Genomic DNA, 26147 nt, shown 5'->3' on the forward strand with positions numbered 1-26147 from the left:
ACAGTAATTTAAACTCAACACCATTGGCTAAATTAATACTATCAATTACCAAATGCCCCATGGGAATGATTTATAATGTTCTCCAATAAAATGATGTCTCTAAAATGGACCAGGGACACATATAAACTATAGATACATGAGTGAATGATGAGTTCCCATTCCAAAAACAACTGGTTCTTATCATGTGACTCTACCAATACTTACCCTCAAGAAAAGATCACTGAAGATATGGGTGCTACAGCAAAGTATGGTGAAAAAATCAGGTGGTGCCTGTATACAGAAAGAAAAGCATCTAAGGTCTTAAAGTCTGGTCTTCAAATAGCCATCTAAGTGAGGTGTCAGCTAAGTCCTAATGGAAGAAGCACACCAGTCTGTGCAATCCAAAGATTGTAAATAACAAAATCCAAGACCAGAATGAGGTACGGTAATAAGAGCTTAAATTCCAAGTACTTGGTTTTCAGAAGGCTATGGACAACAGTGAAAGCCCAAAATCCACTTGCAGGGTCTCCACATGGATTGAGCCTCTGGTGAATTCCTTCTGACCATTGACTAGGGATATAAAGAGCTTTGTTAGCATAGTGCATTGGAAAGTGGACTAATAGAGATGTAATTCGGTAAAATTTAACACTTATTTGTTCTCCCTTTTGGCCGATTTTAATGTTGTTCTAGTTTTTTTCTTCTTTTCAACTGATGATTTTTAAAAATTTTATTGTTGTTGGTTTATTTTTGTTTTTCTTTAAATTAAATCCAGGATAGGTAAATCTAGAGATAGTAACTAAATTAATAGTTTCTTAGGGTTATGGCAGCAGAAGCAAGGGAGTATTGGAGAGTAGTTATTGAGTACAAGAAATAAGAAAGTGTTCTAAGATTGATTTGGGTGAAGACTGCACAACTCTCTTTAATATGTTTAATGGACTGCATTATATGGTATGTGAATTACCTGTCAATAAAACTGTTATTGCCACAGTGGCTACAACAACTGGCTCAAGCATGGGAACAATTAGATGGTGCAGGACTGGGCAATGTTTTGTTCTGTTCTATGTTGGGTCACCATGAGTCAGAAACAACAGCACCTAACAGCAAAACTGTTAAAAAAAATAATAATAATAATTGTAAGTGTACACATCAAGCGATTACAAAGAAATGCTATTATAAAATTTAGTGATTTGATATTTATTTCTTAATGAATACAGGAAAACTAGAGATTAACTTATTAAATAAAACCTATGTCCAATTCTTATGACGTTTCAAAACTGTCTCTGGTCAATTTAAACAAAGCACATGAAGGGGTCTGTCCAAGGACATTGTCCAAGTCAACCTCTGAAAAGGGATCTAATGGTCACTGTGTTGTTGATGAAGGATCCTGGGTCCACCTCCTCAAACTACCAGAGGGTACTGCTCGTACAACTAGGATAACACTACTCTGCATATAAACACTAGTACTGGCCAACAAGGCATAATATTATCATTGTTGACTCAAGAGCTAAGTAAATTGTTATAATTAAAACGAACTGATATTTTAAAACATAGGGTCTGAAGGGTCATCTTAGGAATTTCAGCAAATGTTGCCTAAGCTAACAAAATACGGATGAGATTAAGATAATTATAAAATTATCTTATAAAACTGGACTAACATTTAATCAGTGGGATTTAATAAAAAAGACAATTTGGAAATGAGATGCTAGCTCTGGGCCATTTAAACTCTGAGCCTTAGTTAACATTCAAAAAGAAAAGAGGGGGGGAAATCATTATTATGAAATTTAAGTATATACATATTATACAGTCCTGGACAATCACGACTAATAGAAAAGAGTTAATGATTACAGGCAAAAGATCAAGATATTTGCATCAAAGCAAGAGTAGATCAAAATGTTTATTTTTCATGTTACAAAAGCAAAAACAAATCCAAGCAGATAATGAAATAAACATTTAACTTTTACAGGGTCCCGTCCTGGGTTCAGTCCTAGACATTAGTAAACAGTTCAAGTTTAGGTTGCTTCGGCACTTCTCCTGGATGCTACGAGGTCTCCATCTTATAGCCATGTTTCTCTAACTCAGCTCTATAATGAAACACACAAGACAACATAATCAGTAAGCATTCTTCATGATCAAGAAACATTTTTTAAAGAACAAAACATTTAAGAAATAGTCAAAGAGCTAAACCAAACCTGAAGTCTCCACATAAAGTATTACTAAATAACTGTTAGTCCCTAAATTGAAACTGTATAAATTTGGATGTGAGTCAATATGATGCTAATTACATTTTGCTTTTGCCAGTAAGGTTATCTTTTATCTGTCCTTGTTTCCTTATAAACTTATTTATGGAATGATTTCCAAATACCACACAAATGCTTTGCTCCTAAAAAATCGTTTAGAATGAATGTTGAGAAACATTAAATTTGAGGCTAAAAACACTCCGCAGGAGTGGATCTTCAGGTCTTTTCTACCACAGAACAACTGGTGGGTTCAAACCACTGACCTTTTGTCAAGCAGTCAAGTGTTTTAGCACTGTACCCACCAGGGGCTTCTTTTTTAACCATTTCAAATCTTTTTAAAAAATTAATTAATTTATTTTTTTAATCATTTTATTAGGGGCTCATAATAACTCTTATCACAATCCATACATACATCAATTGTGTAAAGTGCATTTGTACATTCATTGCCCTCATCATTCTCAAAACATAACAAGTGTACCCTAAACAGAGAAAAATAGCTGAACAGATTGCTTTTTCATATTGATATGTATACATTACTTTAATCAAAAGGGGAAAGAAAACTTATGAGTATGTAAACTCTAAGGGTGGTAAGAATTACTCTGTATTAACTATATAGAGACAAAATTAACATGTTATAAAATATTAAGTAAGATTTCACTATCCGAGTTTTAAATGTAGAAGGAAAATCTCAAAATTATCTATTGGCACACACACACTTCATGATCTTAATAATTTATTGAACCTGAAGTTTCAGTCACACTTTGAAAATGCAGGCTGCAACTGCTGACCTGCCTGACAATTGGGATAAAAACGCTTAGCTCTGCAATCAGTTCCAACGATTTAAACTAGTTTTCCAAATAACACCAACTTGTCTGTCACATTCAAATTTTATAAAATGTAAGTAAAACTTGTTAGAGAGCAAGCCTTACATATAAAATGTGATTAATACACATTGCATAGTTATAGTCAGTAAGTAAAAAGACATTTGGTCTCATTTGAAAACATTTTACAAACACTAGAAGTACTTACTTGTAATCAACACAAGTTTTTGAAGGTAAAGGCACGCTGAAGCTGTGCTAGTCAACAGTCACTGCATGTGGTTAAATGAATTAAAAAGTAAATCATCTGCTACTCAGCATTGGCTGTGTTTCAAGTGCTCAAATAGCCAAATGTGGCTAGTGGCAATCACACTAGCTGTTGCACATGTTATAGAACAATCCATTACCAAAAGAAGTTCTATTTGACAGGTCTTGGGAGGTATCAGCTTTAGTGAAAAAGAACTCTGGATTCAAATAAGGAACTAAAAAGGAAAATTCTATTCACCAATAGAGGTATCAGGATTTACAGCAGGGGAGGCTGGGGGAAAATGGGGAGTTAATAACAAGGAATAAAAAAAGAAGAAAGTGTTTTAAAAGTGATTGTGGAAATGATGGTAAAATTGGAGTTTTTTGGTTTTGTTTTTTTGTTGGTAAAAGAAACAAAACTTTGGAGATACTGGACTCTTAAATGACAAAGGATGAAGTCACTTGGCTTCAAATTTCTAAGAGAATTTCAAAGATAACAAGAAAAGCTGTCATACAATTGAGATCATGGAATCAGACTCAAGAGAGTTGGGATATTTGAAAATAAATTTCTAGCAATACTGATTCCAATGAGAAAGAAACGGGATGCGCACAAAGGAAAAAGGCAGCTGGGTGTTTTCTAATGTGTATCAGTCTGGAAAAAAGTGTTGTACCAAGAAGCGGCACGAGCTTTACTGTAAGCATTCTTGTTCTGAGATGCTGATGAGTCCGTTCCCACTCCTGCCAGTCCTACGGACAACAGGACAGCCCCAGCCACGCTCACAACCGCTGGTATGTGTGAGTCCACTATACACAGAGAGTTAGTGAGAACCTACAGTGAACTGAAATTTCAGAACAACAAAATGGGCGTTGAAAGTCAGATATGGATGAAGAATGGTGTACGATTAATACATTTTAGAGAAAAGTCTCAAGAGCTATAGTTCTAATTTTGTCCATAAAACTGCAACAGGTAAAACAACATCATTAAAGTGAAACTGAAAACCAAGACAGATGAGATTAACTTCAAACTGCATTCAAGTCATTTAAAGTCTCATGGCTCTGAATAATTACAAAGTATTAAGAGAACTGACATACACAGTAACAAACCAGTCAATATCTTTTGAGAAATTATGAAGAACCGTAAAAGGACCAGACTAGTAGTGAAAGATAAATATAAATTGGACCATGTCGAAAATATGGAAGAAAGGAGAAATATGTCTTTAGAATATATAAATTCTGAAGCCTCTACTCCCACCCATTAAACAAGGACAGTTACCAGGGCTTCCTACTATAACTTCGCCTGCATCGAATGTATTTAAAAATTAAAATTAAAAAAAATAAAATCATTTAAATTATCTCACATCTTTTTTGAACAAGAATACTACAGTAAGTTAGAAGTTTGCAATAGTTCTTCTATCTTGATTTCAGCAAAGTATGTAAGGGCCTATTTAAAAATATTTGTGGCCAAAAGAGCTAAACATGGGTTGAATCCAAATAAAATTGAGGACAAAATGATCAGAATGGAAATAATGACAATGTTTGTGCATTGTAAAAATTATAACCAATGTCACCAAATTATTTGTATGGAAATTGCTGAATGGGAATATAAACTACTGTATAGACCCTTCATGCCACGAGGGCTCCTGCACATACATGAAGTTCTATTTTTTAAAGAAAGAAATCAGAGAGGAAGACAAATGGTATTCAACAAATGATACCAGATAATTGAATATTGACATGTAGGATGAAATTAGACCCCTATGTCACCTACCATATATAAATATTAACCAAAAATGGATGCTACACCTAAAATAGTAAGAGGAGTTGTTGTTAGGTGCCCTCCAGTTAGCTCCAACTCATAGCTACCCACGTACAACAGAACAAAACCCCACCCAGTCCTGTGCCATCCTCACGACTGTTGTTGTACTTGAGCTCAGCACTGCAGTCACTGTGTCAATCCCCCTCGTCAAGGGTCTGCCTCTTTTCCTTGCGGCTCCACTTTACCAAAAATGATGTCCTCTCCAAGGACTAGTCAGACCTTCCCCTAACATGTGAAACTACCACTAAGTCTCACCAGCCTTGCTTCTAAAGAGCATTCTGGCTGTGTGGTTACACCTCAGGCTGCTAACTGAAAGGTCAGCAGTTTAAAACCGCCATCCGCTCCTCAGGAGAAAGAGGCAAGCTTTCTAACCCCGTGAAGAATGACAGTCTCGGAAACTCAAAGGGGCAGTTCTAACCTGCCCTATAAGGTTGCTGTGGGTCAGCAATGACTGGAAGCAGTGAGTGAGTGAGTGATGGCATTTTAAATATTCTTCATCAGCACCCTAACTCAAATGCATTAATTCTTCTGTCTTCCTTATTCAATGTCCAATGTTCATGTACATATGAGGCAAATGAAAAGACCATGCCTTGGGTCAGGTACACCCTAGTCCTCAAAGCAATAGCCTTGCTTTTCAACACTTTCAAGAGGTTTTGTGCAGCAGATATACCCAATGTAACGTGTCATTTGATCGCTGGACTGCTGCTTCCACAAGCACTGATTGTGCATCTATGCAAAATGCAATCCTTGACAACTACAATCTTTTCTCAGTTTATCACGATACCTACTGGTCCAGTTGTGAAGACTTTGGTTTTCTTTACACTGAGTTGTAATCCATACTGAAGCCTGAAACTTGATCTTCATTCAGCAAGTGTTTCCAGTCCTCCTCACTTTCAGCAAGCAAGGCTGAACCATCTGCATGTCTAAGGGTGTTAATAAGTCTTCTCCAATCCTGATGCCATATATTTTTTCATATAATCCAGCTTCTCTGATTATATATTTGCTCAACATATAGACTGAGGTATGCTAAGAGGATACAACCCTGACACACACCTTTCCTGATTTTAAACCATGCACTATTCCCTGTTCTGTTCACACAACTGCCTCTTGATCCATGTATAGGTTCTGCATGAACACATGGATTCTGGAATTCTCATTCTTCTCAAGGCTATTCATAATTTGTTATGATCCACACAGTTGAATGCCTTTGAATGAGTCAATGAAACTCAGGTAAGCATATTAAGCATAAGAATTAGAATAGCAAAGTCCTCAGGAGAAACTCATACAGTTAGTTCTCATGACCTTGAATTTGGCAATGAATTCTTATATATGATACCTAAAGCAACAAAAGAAAATAAAAATTGAATTTCATTAAAAGTAGAAACTGTTGTGTAAGGGATCCTATTAAGAAAGTAAAGAACAAGAGAAAATATTTGCAAATAATTTATCTAATAAGGGTCTAGGACACAGTATATCAAAGAAATTCTTACAATGTAATTTTTTTTTAAATTGGCCAAAGCTTTTAATAGACTTCTCCAGAAAAATATACAAAGTCCAGTAAGTACATAAGAAGACATCCATCACTAGCCCCATTAGTGGGTGTTAAGAAATGCAGGGACAAGAGACCAACAGTGATCTAAAATCGAAGGTGAAGAGGATGTAGGCCTGGTAGGGCTTGATCAAGGGCAATGTAACCGAGAAGAATTACTGAAACCCAAACGAAGGCTGAACAGGATAGTGGGACAAGAGGAAAGTAAAAGAAAACAGAAGAAGTAGGAGGCAAAAGTCACTTATAGAGGTCTGAATATAGGCATGTACATATGTAAATATATTTATATATGACGATGAGGAAACAGATCTATGTACATATATTTATAGGTTTAGTATTACGGTAGCAGATGGACATTGGGCCTCTATTCAAGTACTCCCTCAACACAAGAACACTGTTCTAATAATCCAGCATTCTGTGATGCTCACCTTCCAGACACGATCACTAAAGACAAAATGGGTGCATAAGCAAATGTGGTGAAGAAAGCTGATGGCGACCAGCTATCAAAAGATATAAAGTCTGGGGTCTTAAAGACTTTAAGATAAACAAGCGGCAATCTAGCTCAGAAGCAACTAAGCCTACATGAAAGAAGCACACCAGAGTGTGATCGTGAGGTGTCAAGAGGATCAGGTATCGGGCATCAAAGACCCAGAACAAAAAAGCATATCAATGTGAATGAAGGGGGAGCAAGGAGTGGAGACTCAAAGTCCATCTGTAGGCAATTGGACATACCCTTACAGAAGGGCCGTGGGGAGGAGACGAGGCAGTCATGGTGCAGTATAGCACTGATGAAATATACAACTTTCTTCTAGTTCTTTAATGCTTCCTCCAGCCCCACCCACTATCATGACCCTAATGCTGCCTCACAAATCTGGCTAGACCAGAGCATGTACATGGGTACAGATAAGAGCTGGAACACAAGGAATCCAGGAGAGACAAACCCCTTGAGCGCGACGAATATTGAGAGTAGTCATACCAGGAGGGGAAGGGGAAGGTGGGGGGAGAAAGGGGGAACCAATCACAATGATCTATCTATAATCCCCTCCCAGGGGATGGACAACAGAAAAGTGGTAAAAGGGTGACATCAGTCAGTATAAGACATGAAATATGATAATTTATAAATTATCAAGGGTTCATGAAGGAGGGAGGAGAGAGGGAGGAAGGGAAGGGAGGGGAGGGGAGGGGAGAGGAAAAAATGAGAAGCTGACACCAAGAATTCAGGTAGAAAGAAATGTTTTGAAAATTATGATGGCAAAATTATGTGCTGACACAATGGATGGATTGTAATAAGAGCTGTACAAGCCCCCAATAAAATGATTAAAAAGAAATACCAAACAAATAAAAATAATAAAATGCAAATCAAAACTATAAGTAGACACCACTTCACACTCATTAGGATAGCTATATCCAAAATGCTGGAAAATATACTTTCACATGGGTGGAGAGAAGCTCGAATCCTTGTACACTGCAAATAAGCAAGTTAAGAAGGTGGAACCACTGTGGAAAACAGCTGAGCAGTTGCAGGAAAAGTTAAACAGAATTACCAAACAAGTCAACAATTCCACTCAACAAAAAAAATCAATGAAAACAGAAATCCAAACAAAACTTGTATATGAAAGTATACAGCAGCACTGCACACAAGAGTCCAAAGCTAGAAACTCAAATGTCAGGATGTTATTCAGTCATATAAAAGATATAAAGTACTAACACATACTTTAACATGGAAGAACCTAGAAAACCCTATACAAAGTATAAGAAGTTAATTACACACTGTACTTCCCATTTCTATGAAATACCCAGAGGATATAAATCGATAGAAAATAAATTAGAAGTTACCAAAGGGTGGGGGGAAAAACAGATGGGGAGTGAGGCTTCGTGGTTTGGTGTTACCTTTTAGGGTACTGAAATGATTCAGAACTAAGTAAGCAGAGATGATGACGGCACACACTATGAATATATTAAACGTCATAGAACTGCATACTTTTAATTGTTAAGTTTAAGTTATGTGATTTTTACCTCATTAAAAATAAATAAAATTAGGTGGATGTTTACATAAATACGAACAAATCTATTCTACCACCTTCATCTCCATTCCACTTTGGGAATCACCTACTTACTAGATCCCAGTACTCTGATTCTAATTTCTGGCAAGTTATTAAACACTGGCAGAGAACTGACACTGACATATTGAAATCCACAAGGATTAAAGGGGGGGGAGGAAGCAAATATGATTTTATTTAACAACCTTTGTAAAGAGACAAAAACAGAACAAAATTGCATGTAATTATGTAGAGTACTCATGCTTAGAAACAGTTGAAGGCAATATGCCTTACTTTGTACAACTTAAAAACATATTTCAAAGATTAATTCTCTTTTAAAAGGTCAATTATTATATCTAAGTTGCATATTACACGCTCACAATTAATACTGAGCTATGCAAATCTTACCGTAACTGATTGGAGAAGTCATCCTCTACGTTGTCATCATCCCAATTATCCTCCCAGACATGTGCATCTTCATCTTCATCTAGGCCAGCCCAGTCTAAACAAAAACAGACGCAGCCTAAAGTTTTCTCATACATCATTTCCACAAGTACAAAAACTTCAAAATGTTTGTCACTGAATCACCCTCACAATTCAAAACCAAATAGTCTATCTATGAGAAATACTAATCTTATTTAAATCTCAAGAAACGCATAATGTCTATCAATTCTTAAATTTAGAGAGACTCTGAAACAGAAATTAATATAAAAGAGCGCTATGTTCCATGAAAAGGTATAAATTTTAAGGGAGAATATTTACTTTTCAATATTTTTCTAGGCTAATGTTATAAGATGTTTCATAATCTTTTTTTTTTTAATGTTTCATAATCTTTCAAGACACTGCACCAGGAGCACTAAAGCCATGTCAACCAGCAGGGAAGATAACCAGCTTAGAATCTAAATAGGCTTAATATAAGTGAGGATAACTCATATAAACATATTATGATAGACTAAAAATTCATCACTAACGTTTGGCTAATATCAATATAAACTTCATTTTTAAAGAAAGAGTAAATATGCATAAAGAATGTTAATAGTTTCAAGTTTTCAGATTTTAATTTTCCCTTTCCTTTTCGTGGTGGTCATGAGGGTTTAGACTACAGCTTCAACTTTTGTTTATCATCGACATAGAGATAAGTGAACACCTTCAGGCAATCTACTACCCGAATAAGAAATATCTGCTAAGTTATAATAATAGCACAATAAAATAATACAATAAAATGATTTTTTTAAAAAGATGGTAACCAAAAAAAATTATCCATATCAGGAATGATAGATAGGCTATTACTATGTGTTCTCTGGATATTACAGGGAAACTAAGGAAATATTTTTGAAAATTTTTATTCCAATACATTTGACTATTTGTATAAAAAAAAGAAATTATAGGCAACTAAATACACAAGTAGGAAGGAAATATCAGTAAAGTGGCTTTCTTACACCCAAATATCTAGTTTTTTGGGGGGTTTTCATTTCAGAAACTATGGGACATATTGTGAAATATCAACCACCTCCTTTCCTGTGGCTGAGTGCTTCAATTAGGAATCTCTATCCCTGGTCCCAGATCTCCTCTACTACTTCCTGAGCAATATATTTCAATGATGCTACTGATTTCCAAATCTGTTTTCACGTCCTAATTTTCCCTTTACAATTACACATGCTAACTGTCTGCTGGACATATCTTCGCCTTTTCCACCTCTAACCAACCTCCCTTACTACCAAAAAAAAAAATGTAAATACAGTCAGCAGTACCAGATGCATGGGAAAATCACCCTAGATTTCTTCCTCTGTCCATGGCCAAGTCCTGCCCATTTAATCTTGTCAAATTACTCCTTGTCTCTCCACTGCTATAACTTCTCTAGTTTAGATGTTCACATTATCCTTTCTGAACTACATAAAGTCACTGTCCTTCAGCTTCTACTCTCATGATCCTGATAACAATTTAGCCTCCAGAGTGTTAAAATCATGTACTTAAAAAAGTGAGGAACTACATACACCAAAATATTTACCAATACAACTTTCTTAACTGCAATTCAATGACAATATGTGCCATCACTGCGTCTATCCTTTCCAATATATTCTACCATCAGTATTTCAAACATCAGCCAGAACATCCAAGAGCGCTTCTAGGCTAAAATTAATTAGGAAAAAGGTTTGGTGATCTTCTACCCAAGATTATCCAGTTTACTATGGCTCACACAGTTGAATGCCTTTGCATTGTGAATGAAATCTAAGTAAACATCTTTCTAGTATTCTCTGCTCTGAGCCAAGATCCATCTGGCATCAGCAATGATATCCCTTGTTCCACATCCTCTTCTGAATTTGGCCTGAACTTCTGACAGTTTCCTGTCAATGTGCTGTTTCAACTGTTATTGGATGATTGTAAGTAAAATTTTACTTGTGTGAGATATCAATGATCATGTTCTGTAGGCTGAACATTCTGTTAGGATACTTCTTCAGAATGGACACAAATATGGATCTCTTCCAGTCAGATGGCCAGGTAGCTGGCTTCCAAATTTCCTGGCATAAAGACAAGTGAGTGCTTCCAGTGTTGTTCAGCTTTCTGAAACATTTCAATAGGCATTTTGTCAATTCCTGGAGCTTTGTTTTTGGCAAATGTACTCAGTGCAGTTTGGACTTCCTTCAGCACCGTGGGTTCTTGCTCCTATACTACCTCCTGAAATGGTGGACTGTTGAGTAGTTCTTTCTGGTACACTGACGCTGTATTCTTTCCATCGTCTCTTCATGCTTCCTGCATCATTCATATTTTGCCCATAGAATCTTTCAAATTGCAATTCCAGGCTTGAATTTTTATTCTGCTTCAGATATGCTGAGTGTGTTCTGCCCTTTTGGTTTTCTAATTCTAGGCCCTTGCACATTTTGTTATAATATAGTGTTCCTAATTTTTACTTGCTTACTTTGAACTCATCCAACCACTGGACATCATGTCTAGCAAAGTGAAAGGTTAGCAAGGTGATGGAAACTTCAATGAGCTGGAATGCACAATTGCCACAACAATGTAGGAACTCACGTGTATCAATGATCATGAGGACGGTGCAAGGCGGGACACCAAGTTTCATTCTGTTGTATATGGGATCATGTAAGTCAAAGCCAACTCAATAGCATTTAACAGCAACAACCAACAGAGATGTAAGAGTTTATGCTATCTTGCTTTCCTTCTACTTACGTTGGTCCCTTACTATAATCATGACATCACTTTATGCTTATCATTTTCAAAATTTGCATTATGTTGCATAGTCAATGTTTTAAAGTAAAAGTATTTTAAATGATCTAACATGAAAAGCCATTGCAAAGATTCCCCCACATTAGCCATATAGCTTGAAGTACTCTATATTCCCCTAATACAAAACCATAGAAAAGAAGCACAACCACAAAATCTTCACTTTCCGTCAGTCCAAACTTTACACTTTGTTTTGAAATAAACATAAAATGTTCGGTTTATCAAATATTCATGTTGTTCCTCATCTCTCGTCTTTGGTTATGCCATTTTTCAAAACAGCTTTGCTTGGCTTCAATTTACCTTGAATTAGCTCAAGTGCTCATTCCCCATAAATTTTTTTTTAAAAAACCCATAGCTCCCTGGGGAAATGGTGGATCCTAAGGACAAGGAAATTACTGGGAGAAAAGCATACCCAAAACAGAGAGAAACTGGCTTAAATCCAGATCTGAGGCAATTTAAGAATAAAAAAGGATTATAGTACATTGAATTTTTTTAAATCCATGAAAAAGAGAGCTTGGAAAACAGTGCGTTTCTTTATAGTTTTCAGGAATATAAAGATATAGAAAGGCTGCTAGAATTAGCAATCATTACACAACAATACAATTTAGGAAAAGTCAACAATAGACACTAAGTATTGAGTAAAACTATTAGTAAAACAATAGATACTAACTACTGAGTAAAAATTTACTTGTTCATTACAAAAGGGAAAATGGAGAAGACTTATAGTCATATCAACCAGGTGATCAAACATATTACTAATAAATGGGCCAAGCTATGTGTCTCGATGTGAAACAGTAAAAAATATCTATCACCTATATGGTACTATTGCTAAAAAATGCCGATTCTGAATCTAATCATAAGGAAACCATCAGGCAAATCAAAAAGGTTGTACAGCCAGCCTCTTCAAATAAATTAATGTCTTCAAACACGAAAAGAAAAAAAAGGAGAGGGGGTCGTTTCTTGATACTTGTGACTGAGCACTGCAATGGGAAGAGAGCAGTCAGACATTTGTGGAAGTTGGTAAAACTGAATGTAGATTGTAACCTGGAATGGTCTGATGTTTTCTGGTGGTCCTCTAAGTTAGGCTCCTAACCTGTAACATCAGAGGTTCAAAACCACCAGCTACTCTATGGAAAAAGATGAGGGTATATGCTCCTATACAGATTCATGGTCTGAGAAATCCTATATTGGATCACTACAAGTCAGAATCAACTCGATGGTAACAGGTTTAGGGTTTTTATAAATGTTCTCTAAATAGGATATCTAATAAATGATAGAAATATTATGAATGATAGAAATAAAGCAAATACATCAAAATATTAACAACTGATTATACTGTTATTTTAACTTTTCTGATCATTGAAGAGTTTCAAATGTTAAATGTGAGGGAAAAGTTTAATAAATATAAAAATTTGGAGATAACCTCTGGAAGTCTTCCCTAACCCTTTCTCCTGTAGTTTAAAAATAAACAGCTGCTACTGCCAAGTCCATTCTGGGTCATGGCAACCTCGTGGGTCAGAGCAGAGCAGTGCTGCACAGGGCCTTCAATGGCTGAGTTTTTGGAGGTAGATCACCAGATCTTTCTTCCAAGCACCTTTGGCTGGATTCAAACCTCTAACCTTTCAGTCAACAGCTGGGTGCATTGACTGCACCAGCAAGAGACTTTTATGAAATCTCTACCATAGAATTTACTTGACATATTATCATAATCACCAGTTTATGTATTTTGATCCATTACTAGTGCCTGAGCTTCTAACAACTATATTTTACTTATATTCCTCAGCTATAAATAATACCTAGCATATCAACAGGGAGCCCTGGTGGTGTAGTGATTTACACATTGGGCTACTATCCTCAAGGTCAACTGTTTAAAACCACCAGCTGCTCCAAGGGAGAAAGATGAGGCTTTCTACTCCCCTAAAGATTTACTCTCAAAAACCCACAGGGGCAGTTCTACTCTGTCCTATAGAGTTACCATGAGTCCACACAGATTCTATATGTCAATGGGTTTGAAATTTGGGTATTTTTAAGCATACCAACAATAAATAGTTGTATACAACAGGTATACAAGAAATGGTTATAAAAGGAAATACCAGAACTCTAAAACACAATTAATAAAAATCAGACCACGTACACTTTTGTTTGATTCCTGTCACTACTCCTCAAAAAACTGTAATTATGAGTAAAGACTCTAAAATAGGCCATTAATTGTATCTTAACAGTTGATTTATTACAAAGAAAGCTAAGGACATTTAAACCTGAGAAGGAAAACAGCCAAATAGCAAGAGGTATTATTTGGATTTTCTTACACATACATAGACTTAAAATTGTTTGGTAATAACTAATAATGTGGGTATTTTATATACTTGATATGTCAGCATTCAGATTTTAAAACAGAAGAAAAAGAGCCTCTGTCTACTTGGTCCCCTAAACCAGAAACTTGGAACCATCTTGGCTATTTCTTTTTTCCTCAGCTATCAAAATCACTACGTCCTCTCCATGTCAACTCCCAAGTGTATCAGGTTGTCCATCCCTCCTTGTTCATAACCGTCATTTGGTTAACTCGGGAGGGATGCGTCCCCTTGGTGGACGGCTACTGTGCTCTCGTTTCTGTTTCTTTCCTTGGACCTCGTTTACACAACATACACCCATCTTCCACTGATACCTAAAATTAACTGCCATTCCTCTTATCTACTACTCTAAGACCTTCAGGCAAAAACCACATCTTATTAAATTTGAAAGCCTAATGATTATAGCTGAATGCCTGACACAAAGTAGATAACAAAATGCTAGGTAAATGTAGTTACATTTCTTAAATTCCCCTCCTCTAGCCCAGAAGGAACCCTGCTGGCATAGTGAGTGACATTGCACAATTCTGGAATCAGAATTGCAAGTTCTGCAGTTCAAAACTACCTCAAAACCAGCTCAAGGGGAGAAAGATGAGGCTTTTTTCTCCCGTCACATTTTACCATCTGGAAAACCTATGAGGGCAGTTCTACCCTATCCTATAGGGTTGCTATGAATCAGAAAGGACTCGCAGTGAGATTAAGATTAGAGCCCCAAAATAGGAATTATCAAATTAAGTATTCATATTTGCTTTACTGATAATGTAATAGTCACTGTAAAGACATCTAATGGAATGTAATCTTCCACCAAATAATTCAAATACTTTCAGATAGGAAACTATATTTTGGTTAACTGGAGTGATAATTTTCAATTCATGAATGATCTGCTCTAAGGTTCTGAGATAATTATCTGACTTGAAACTTGTCAGCCTGAACCATTTCCCACTAACCAGCTTTCTATATTATTAACTATGGCAAAATATTCAAGTTAGCAATATAAAAATACTATGTATTTAACATTTATTTGCTAACATTTAAACTCTTTGGAAAATGTTTAGGGCATTAATTATCTTTTTAAAACACTTTAAACATAACCTTTCTTCCACAATAAAGAGACTCCATAGGAACTCTCAATCTAATTGTAATTTGATTTAAAATTGATTTCAATAGTTATTACTTTACGTCATTCTAATGTCTTCAAAATGGCTTTAATTCTTTTAACTTTGAATGATGGAAAAAACATAATTGCAAATTGCATGGAATTTTTAAACCTGTTTTTAAGTTTTCTTTTCTAATAAAAACACCAGCTCTAGTAACTTTTAACAATGTAGGAACCCAATTTTTAATTCTAAAAAGGCTGAGAAAAATCAATATAATATAGGTGATACTAAGTTAATAGTTTTGTTTTTTACATACAACGTTATGATTTCTAGTTTCTCAAGTTGAATTCTGATGATCATTTAACATTAAGGAAAAAGTATCTCTTCTGTAACCATCACACCTCATGTCGTTTTAACGCCAGGGAGAAAAAAAAGGTAGAAATAACTTCTAAAGAAACAGAAATTAACAGTTTCACAAGCAAGAACTTAGGTAGAGCACAGAAAGAGGATTCATGAGAATAGCTCTCAATGTCTTTACCTTATCCTTCCTATAATCAACGAGATAGATATCTGAGACCGTAAGCCGTCTTTGGAATCACAACTTACTAAGATTATTTAATAAAAGTGCCATTAAGAACACTGATATTCCTATGGACAAACCAGAATCTGTAATTTGTTTTAGGAGAAAACTCCCAAAATGTTTCAACTGGATCATATATTGAGTCATACTAGTTTTATACTAAAAGCTTAAGTAATAGGGTATAATTCCCTAAAATATCATTTCCAACCCTCAAAACCTTACTAAATAAATACATACAGGCAGTCCTCATTGCAAACAATATCTGCTCCTAAGTCTGGCTTCTATGTCAAAATTTGTAAATCAGGTTCTTATTTTGTAAGACCATAAGGTCAATATGGGAGAAAGGAAGTTTTCTGCTCCAGTAAAGGTTTACAGCCTCAGAATCCCACAGGGGCTAGGAGTTGGTATCCGTTTAGTGGCAGTTAGTGAATGAAGTGACTGCAATAAGGAGCCCTGGTGGCATAGTGAATTAACTGTTGGGTTGCTAACCACAGGCCAGAAATTCAAACCCACTAGCCACTCCTCCCACCCCTCTGGAGAAAGATGAGGCTCTCTGCTCCTATAAAGATTTACACTCTGAGGAACCCATAGGTGCAGTTCTGCCCTGTTTTCCAGTGTCACTGTGATTTTGAATTGGCTTGATGCCAAAGGGGTTGGTTTTAGTGTGTTTTTAAATGCAAGAGAGGAGCCCTGGTGGCACAGTGGTCAATGTGCTTGGCCGCAATCCAAAAGGTCCCCGGTGCAAATCCACCTCATTAGGGAATGACATGGCAGTCTGTTTCTGGAACAATTACTGTACAGCCTTTGAAACCTTGCAGGGCATTTCACCTCTGCCCTACAGGGGGACTAAGAGTCAGAATCCACTCAGTTGTAGTAGTTGAGTTTTAGTACAAGGAGAAGTCAAAGCCGTTTCCGTGACTTAAATCTGCACTTGAAGTATGTGAAGATAACGGTGATGAGTAATTTCTTGCAAGTAGGGGTTTGTTCAATCATTTCAGAACCAAACTCACTGCCATCAAGTCAATTCTGACTCAAAGCAATGGGGTTTCCAAGACTGCAATGCAACTCTTTACAGTAGAAAGCCGTCTTTCTCCCAACCATTTAGAGGGCAAATTTACATAACATCAAAGGGCAAGTAAGAGTTGTCCAGAACTATTAAAATCCCAGACTTACTACAGAGTAAAAAAATGTATACAGTGAAAAAACTATGCCTGTCACAATCTCTGTGATTTCAGAGATCAAAGGACACTGATTTAAATATATCACTGAATGTATTTTAATTTTTAATTATATTCATGCACTGAAATTATTCAATTTTATTTAATCACTAAATTTTTAGAATCTTAAGCCCAGAAGTACCTTAAAAAAAAAAAAGACAAAATGGTCAAATTAAACAAGAATACCTGACTGATGTCTAATGCTTTCTTCCATAAGCAAATAACCTTATGAAATATACACTTTATCTTCAACACTAAATGCACTGCCAGGATTTTGATTAAGCATTTAAGTAGCCCCAGCTGTGTTTACTTCAATGTACAGCCCTCCAGATGTGTACTGGTTTGAAAAAAAAAATTACAGTATTTTTAAAAGTTAGAATTGGAAATAACCAATAACAGATGCCTAATACATACATTTTAGCAATTCTAAATTACTTAAGACTTTTCCCCAAAATTTGGCTTTGTTCACTTTTGCCAGTGAGAATATTTGTGACCAGACAAATATAAAAAGTCTTAGACATCAAAAATTCTCACACCCTTTCTCTAAGCATCGCCTTGACATTTAAGGGTGTAAAAGGGTTTTCTCTTATCTTAGTAAATGTTTTTAAAATTATATAGTGTCTCCATTCCCAACAAACATCGTGAAATCTCTTATAAGTATGACACAAACCACTGTGCAGGAAAGTAAGGAGGAAATTCCATTTATACCAAATAGGATTGCAAATGTTCTATTCTACATTCTTTTTCAGGAATATCAACTTCTCATTCATTCTGTAACAGTAAAGCTTCTCTGAATATAAACAAACAAATCTGTAAAAAAGATTTTTCAAATAAATAATGTACAGGTATATGGGGAATTTACATGAACCGAGAAATAAACAGAAAAATGAAACAAACAGAAACAAACTTCAAAAAAGTTTTACATCCCATTCATCATTGGTGAATGTGAAAAAGACCATCAACAGTTGCCAACTGCATCATCGCATGAGTGAGCGTGAAATGGACTACACCAAATCTGGTCACTGAGATACATGTGTACCTGTGTAAAACCAAAAGCAATTCTGAATCACAGTAACAGCGTCCCCCCACCACCAAAAAAAAAAAATGCTCGCTGCAACTGAGTTGATTCTGACTCACAATTACCCTTAAACTGTATAAAACAGATTAAGATTACTTTTCTAACATTTTCTTTTCTCTTAAGTTATAAGAATGCAAACACACCTGTAAATACAGCTCTCATGTCTAGTCAATGGTTATGCAATCAATACCCCAAACAGCAACTCTTGTTTTGCTAGTCTTCTCCAACAAGGACCAAAACGCCATATTAAAAAAAAATCCCACAAAAATAAAACCCAAATCTGTTGCCATCCAGTTGACTCCGACTCCTAGGGACGCTATAGGTCAGAATAGAGCTGCCCCATAGGGTTTCCTGGGCGAAGCTTTTATTAGTGGAAGATGGCCTTTATTCCCATGACCACAACCATACAGCCCAGCACTTAAAAACTGTCACCAGGGGTCTTTGATACATTATAGAAGGCAAAGTGCATATCTGTATCCACACATACAATACACACCTAATGAAGGGGCTTCAAAGTCTATACAAAAATGAAACTGAAAGATAGTGGGATTTTTTCATGAACTTGTTGGGCCCATTTGTACATAAAGGGCTTAGGAGTACAGGTATTTCAGAAAGCAATGAGCATAATTAGAGTAAAGAACTTGTTTTCTAAATGCCTTCACTAAAAGGAACTCACACCAAAGTAGTTGACTCCAGGGTTGGAGTAGGAAAAACACAGGATAAGCTTGAAACATTTTGTGCCAGGATGCTAGGATATACTGAAAGGATGATCTGGAGACATGTCAAAAGGACACTAAAGCACTCATGTTCAAATGTGGGACACATTGAAGACACAGTAAATCAGGGTAACAAGTCAAAACACATTGGCTAAAATGAGAATCCATGAGTCGATACTGATCTTGAAAAGAAAATTAATAAATAATGTTTGATAAGAATCGTACATTCAGAGCTTCAATGTCCCTGTCCACAAAGTACCTATTAATTTCAAAGGAATACGTATTAACTTCACAGTGGAGAAGCCTGACAGACAACACATTAAAGTGCTCAAAGTGAGGATCACTGGTATGTCCCCCGATAGGATGCAATGAGAAGAATACAGTCACAAGTGCAATATTCCTGCCAAGATGGAGAGCCTGAATCTAATCAAGTGTTAACACGAGACAAATCCAATTGAGAGACAATCTACAAAAAAATTGGCCTGCAATCTTCAAAAGTGTCAAAATTATTAAAGCTCTACACTAAAGAGGACTAAAGAGACATGGCAATTAAATTCAACCTATGATTCTGAATCAAGACATTACTGAGACAACTGGAAAAACCTGAACAGAATCTGAAGCTTTGATGATAGTAAAGTATTGGTGCTAATTTCACAATTTTGATGGATGCATTGTAGTTATGTCTCTATAGAAATTTACATTAAAATATTTACAGATAACAGGGCGTAAGGTTAGCAATTCACTTTTAAATGGCTCAGGATAAAAGTTGTCCTGTACTTTCAGCTACTTTGTAAGCTGATGAAAATTTCAAAACAAGGAAACTCTACAAAAATTAGAAATAATAATGAACTTGCCAATTTGAATTGGCAATTTCCCCTCTAGTTCATCTTATAGATAAGCAAATATGCATACACAAAACAAAAATGAGCAAAGGTCTAAGTAGCGTGTACTGTAAGAGTAAAAATAAAACATAAAAACAAACCAGAAAAAAACTATATTGCTAAGGTACTAGTCAAATTACTTAACATAAACACAATAAACAAGTATAAAACTATTTTAAAAGCATAAGGCAGACCTTTACATCAATACCCCAAACTGTCTACGATATACTAAGCGATTTAAAAGCAAGTAGGAGAAAAGTACATAGAGGGCAGTTATTGGTATGTATATTTAAAGGATATATACTTAGACATTCTAGCAAGATACATGAAAAAAACATTTAGCAGTAGTTACCACTGAGGTATGAGAACGTTGGGGAAGAAGAGATACAGAACAATGCTTTCACTTTTCAATGTAAGGGTTTAGATTTTTACCATAAGCAATTACTTTTCTAACTATTCTTTACTATTAAAGTTTAAAGAACAGTAGATTTGAATCTAGGTTTAATCCTAAATTCACCATGCTTATTCCATCCTGGGGCTCAGAAACTTTAATTCGCTCGTTGCAGATGGTTCCTCCTACTAACAGAAACTCTAGCACCACAGCCACTCACCACACAATAAAGGCTGTGCCTTGTTTTGGGGGTTCACAAGTTGTTTGCCTGGACAGGATGTAGTCATCACTTCTCTACCACTAGTTACGAGAAAACATTGGAGCTTTCCTTTTCTAACAGGTTTCTGCCTTACTTAGGTTCTTGCTTTCACAAACTTTACTGTAGAGTTTATTTTTTTCTTGAAAAAATTTAATAACATGAGTTTTCCTCTTGCTACTACCCTGCAACTAAGCAAAAGGTTAGATACTATTGTTTATATGTTCAATGTATCATACTTAATAAGAGTCCTGGTGGCAAAACAGTTAAGTACTCAACGGCTAACCACAAGATTGGAGGTTGGAAGCAACCCAGCAGAAAGACCTGGCAACCTTTTGCTGCAAAGATTACAGCCTCAAGAATCATAAAGAGCAATTCTACTATGTTACACAGGGCTGCCAACAGCTGAAAATTGACTTTTAACAGCACTCCGCAACACATTTCATTGAATAACTACAACTATTAAAACTCTTTCCACATTAGGGAAACAAACTTGAGCATTATCTGCACATAATATCATCATGTCTACCTTCTACATTTAAGATCTATGGGACTGTTAAGAACAAATGAATAGTTACTAGTCAATGTTTAGTGTATCCAACAGTTAGTACCTAATAGTCTAGTACCATATACACTCGAGTATAAGCTGACTCGAGTATCAGCCGAGACACCTAATTTTACCACAAAAACTGCACGAAAAATGTGATGAAAAAACTCAGCTTATACACGCGTATATACAGTATACCCAACAGTCCGGATTCAATGTCTTGTGTGTATGTTATTTTTCATCGAGCAATTGTGCAGGATTGACTGGTGCATGTTGGTGCTGGGGGCCATCTAGTCAGTTCCAACTCAGAGGGACCCTGGGTGGCAGGGGAGACTTGCCCAACGGGGTTGTCTAGGCTGTCATGATAATGGACGCAGACTGTGACATTTCTCCCACAGCCTCTTCCTACGAAATGCTGGTACCTATCACACAATGCCACCCATCAAGTGAACGAGACAACCAAAACACTCTTGGTGAAGAACCACTCTAAGACGATACTTTCTGTCCCCTCATATGCTGGTACAGGGGCCCTGGAGGCACAGTGGCTATGAGCTGGGATCCGCAAGGTTGGTAGTTTGAATCCATCAGCTGCTCTGAGGGAGGAAGGTCCAGGCTTTCTACTTGTTGTAAGCAGTTACAATCTCAGAAACTCCGAGGGGCAGTTCACCCTGCCCTACAAGGTCATTATGAGTCAACATCAACTCAAGGGCAGTGAGCCTGAGGTTTTTGGGGTTTTTTGACAATGCTGATCAAAGTTAGACAATGCATAAGGGAGACAGAAGAATCGATACATTTGAATTATGGCACTGAATATTGAAAATACCATGGGCTGTCAGAAGAACAAACAAATCTGTCTTGGAAGTACAAGAATGCTCCTTAGAAGCAAGGATGGCAAGATTGTCTTTCACATACTTTGTGCTTGCAACAGGACATCATGCATGTTGATAAAATAGGATGTCTGCCAAAAAGAGGAAGACCCTCAAGGAAATGGACCGAAACTGACTACAACACCTCAAATAGAACAATTGCGAGGGTTTCACATGACATGGCAGTGTTTCCTTTGGTTGCACACAGGAACACTATGACTTGGAAGCAACTCCGGGGCACCTAGTAGTAAGAATATGTACTAATTTGTTAAACAGAGGGACCGCTAGCCTTTGCCACCTCAACAGGTTCCCATCACTAGCACTTTCTCTAGACTATATAGCAGTTTCACTGATTATAGAAACTTATAGAAGAACAGCATTTTCTGGCAAATACCATTAATTCTAGAATCCAACTCATTTCTCATTTTAAATATCCTAAAACTTTTCCCTACCAAACCCACACACAATTCTGACGCAGGAAGAGAACAAGAGAACTGAGAGAGCCACTTGTTTTCTTCTCATTCATTTCTTTAAACTGTCAGAAACAAAATTTGTGAAAATATGTTTTTTAAACTTTTAGTATCTGTCTGATATATATTTTTGAAGTTTGGGAGGAAGTTATATTAATTTTAAACCCCACTCTACAATTATGTCATCTCTCTTCCACTAAGCAAAATACAAGTTGACACTGTTAGGTGATGTCAAGTCATTTCCAACTCAGCGACGCTGTCAATGTCCAACGATGAACAAAATGCTGCCAGGTCCTCTAATACCTTCATAATCATTGTTCTGTTTGAGTCCATTGTTTGCAGCCACTGTGTCAATCCATCTTTTAAGGACTGTCCTCTTTTCCCCTAGCCCTCTACTTTTCCAAGCATGATGTCCTAATCCAAGGGCTGAGTGATTCTTTGTGATAACTTGTCCAAAGTGTGTGAGATCTTTCTGCCTATACTTCTTCTAGGGCAGGTTTGTTTGTTCTGGTTACAACAAATAAACAAACAAAACCCACGGTCACCAAGCTGATTCTGACTCAGAACAACCCTACTGGACAGAAAAGAACTCTTAACAAGAGCAGGCTGCCTCATCCATCTTCCCTAGGGCGGCTGTAGATTTGAACCACCAACCTTGAGGTTAGCAGCCCAATGTTTAACCCACCATCCCACTAAGGTTGCTTGTTCTTCTAGTTGTCCATGGTTTTTTCCCTCCAACCCCATATTTCAAATGGATCACTTCTTCTACATTCTTATTTGATTATCCAGCTTTCCCCTGCATATGGGGCAGATGAAAAGAGCCTGGCTTGGGTCAGGAGCACCCTAGCTCTCAAAATAATTTCTTAGTTCTTTAACATTTTGAAGAGATTTTCGCAGCAGATAGAGGAGCCCTGGTGGTATAGTGATTATTTGTTGGGCTGCTAACTGCAAGGTCAGCAGTTCGAAACCACAAGCCATTGCTCAGGGGAAAAACCGGGCTATCTACTCCAGTAAAGAGTTACAGTCTTGGAAACTCACAGAGGTGGTTCTACCCAGTTCCACAGGGTCACTAGGAGTTGTCGGCATCAACTTGTTGGCTGTTGGCTGGAGTTTGTTTGTTCGGTTTTGCAGATGAACAAAATAGTAGAGCACACTAGACATAAACTGAACACATTCCAGCTCTGTGGTTTTATGCATTATAAGGTCACAGAGGGAGTACAATTTAGGGCAATTTTAGTAAAGTGATAATGGCTTAATACAACAGACAAGTACACCATTAACCACAGTTCTCTTCCTACCATTTACCTGCCCAAAGGTTACACAATCACAGTCTTCTTTTCTTACAAGGTAAGTATCTGTGAATCTTATTCATAACAATTGGCCAGAGAAGTAATTCTATAAATCTGACCACAGCTAACAAACTGTAATAGGGCAGCTTAAAGGTCTTGTGTTCCAAATCCAGTTCCCATAATTTTCAGCCAGTTGTGTGCCACTAGGTGAGCCCATTAACTCCACCCCGCCCCCAAGAAGCTTCAATTTTGTAAAGTGGTCCTCACTATCCACTTCTGACAAGTTGAGGATTATTTCAATGAAAGCATTTGGGAAAGTGTCTGGCAACGTGCTAACCACTTAATACTGTTAGCCATTTATTTTAAACCGTAACGATTTACTATAACTACAATGAGAAAACTAAGGATCCTCTTGGTGACCATGAAACTAATTTTAATAAAATCCTCATTTTAGACTCATAAAGTAGCTCAAAATTATGTGATCAAAAATGATGAGCTACAAGGGTAACCAATATGTATATTAAGCACCTCAAGCCTAATCCTCGCCTCCGACTTAGCAGCTTCATTTGTAACCATTTTAGTACCCAGCAGTGGCATGGCCACGAGCAACAGGTTGACTTACTTGGGAATAGTGGGCAAAGGCAGGCCATGAAACCAAAAGAAAATAAAGGGGGGGAAATTATGCAGACATAAACCGGGGGTGGAGTGTGGGGAGTATCTCCCTGAACAATAAAGGGGCCAGATCCGACACAGGACTGGGGCCCCAGATCCCCATGGCTCCCTCCTGCCAGGAGGAAGCAAATCCTTCAGGCCTCAACAGCGGGCCGTGACACCCGGGTCCCGAGGCCGGGGAGCGCGGAGGGTGGCGCGCCAGGGGTCCGGAAGGTCGGCCGCTGGGGCCCAGACTTGCCACCGAAGCCCCCGAGTCGGGCCCGAAAGCCAGCGCCGCAGCCACAGAGGCCTGAGTCACCGGGCGCGCGGCCTCGAGGGCGGCAGGGCCCAGCCGGTTACCTTCGGCGGGGAACTCCTCGAACTCGTCGTCCTCCTCCAGGAGACCCAGGTCCACCGGCTGCTTTTTCTCGGACATGGCGTCCCTCTGAGCCGAAAGCCACCAAGGCCAGCTAGAAAAGTGGATCCCTCACGTGTCCTGCCAGGAACTGCCAGCCCCGCAACCGCCGCCAAGATGCAGAAGAGCGACTCTCCGACCATAGAGATGCAGGGGCAGAGCTACGGGGACAGCGCAGGGGCTGCTGGGATACTGGAGGTCGGGCCCGCACTTCCTGCGGGTTTAGCAGCGCTTCCCATATAGGCAGGTGGTTTATGTCGTGTCCTTGCTGTTTCACCCGGGCTCTCTGGATTGCCAACGCGGCGACCACAGTAGATTACCTAGATTTTAAACCTGTATGCAGCAAAATTTAACACTTTTTATAGCTAAAGAACGAAATCTAGGTAAACAAAGTGATAGCTAAGGGTCTAGTTTACGTTAACCACTGGACTTCTAAGGACCATTCCATTAACATAGATTACCTCTATCTAGTCTTTCACCCAGTTTCCACGCAGGAATTAGAAAATTCAAGCGCAGAAAGGAACAAAGGAGCGTGTAGTGCTATACAGTTCACCTGACTTCCGTATTATATACCATTCCGCCGTTAACTTTGTGATAAAATAGCCTGTTAAATAGAGTAGAAGTCTGTATTCTATTGTATAATATACATTCTAACTCTACTTAATATACATTAATTAGGATGCTAATATGCAATTGCATTCAAAATATATAATCTTGAAATTTTTGTTTCATTGAATTTTATTTGGAATATAGTAGTGAACTACATGAACCTATGTAACAGATTTGAATATTCAATATGGGTGAATACTGTCGTACCTAGGTGGCATACTGGTTAAGCACTTGACTACTAGTCAAAAGGTTGAAAGTTCAAACCCACCAAGAAGCACCTTGGAAGCCACACCTGGCAATTCGCTTCTGAAAGATCATAGCCTTTCAAACTATGGAGTAGTTCTATTCTACACCCATGGGGTCACCATGAGGCCGAACCCAGTTAACTGACAGCAACAACATAGGTGGATATTGTGGAATATAGATTTGTGTATAGATAGATAGATTTTAAAAATAAAACCCTGCCATTAATTCTAACTCATAGGGACCCAACATAGGGTTTCTGAAACTGAAAATCTCCTAAAGGAGTTGACAATTTCATCATTGTCCTTCAGAGTAGAGCCACTGGTGGGTTTTGAACTGCCAAACATATTATTGCTATCTCAACAAGTAATCCAGTCTGTTACCAAGCTCTGTAGATATAAAGACAAAATAATGTAGATAATAACATTTAGATGAGATTTCAAAAAGTCTGTGGGAAAACGGAATTAAAAGATGTGCCCTCTGTGTGTGTATGTGCCTTGCTGGCTCTGTCAGGTAAGTATTGGACTGTTGTTAGGTGCTCCTCAAGAGATGCCCTCTGTGTGTGTATG

The 26147-nt window shown here is 37.4% G+C and overlaps 1 protein-coding gene across 1 annotated transcript; it reads right to left on the minus strand.

Annotated features, from left to right (window-relative positions):
• Window positions 1-1855: 1855 nt before the first annotated feature.
• On the minus strand, window positions 1856-24847 carry SEM1 (SEM1 26S proteasome subunit). The gene is made up of 3 exons (XM_013004701.2): window positions 24672-24847; window positions 9093-9186; window positions 1856-2060 (listed from the first exon to the last, which is right to left on the minus strand). Exons 1-3 carry the CDS (start codon window positions 24745-24747, stop codon window positions 2018-2020), a joined length of 213 nt encoding a protein of 70 aa, XP_012860155.1. The 5' UTR covers window positions 24748-24847; the 3' UTR covers window positions 1856-2017.
• Between the last annotated feature and the right edge of the window lie 1300 nt (window positions 24848-26147).

This window comes from Echinops telfairi, unplaced genomic scaffold (genome assembly GCF_000313985.2).
Source record: "Echinops telfairi isolate 266 unplaced genomic scaffold, ASM31398v2 ScPeMD7_23;HRSCAF=83, whole genome shotgun sequence".
NCBI classification, from domain to species: Eukaryota; Metazoa; Chordata; class Mammalia; order Afrosoricida; family Tenrecidae; genus Echinops; species Echinops telfairi.

Bases quoted from the DNA above. Each gene is read 5' to 3' on its own strand.
- SEM1 (XM_013004701.2), bottom strand. From the start codon at position 24,747: ATGTCCGAGAAAAAGCAGCCGGTGGACCTGGGTCTCCTGGAGGAGGAC. The intron at 9,187-24,671 runs GTAACCGGCTGG...GTTTTTGTTTAG, and splicing joins CGAGGAGTTCCCCGCCGAAG to ACTGGGCTGGCCTAGATGAA. The intron at 2,061-9,092 runs GTAAGATTTGCA...GTTTCATTATAG, and splicing joins GACTTCTCCAATCAGTTACG to AGCTGAGTTAGAGAAACATG.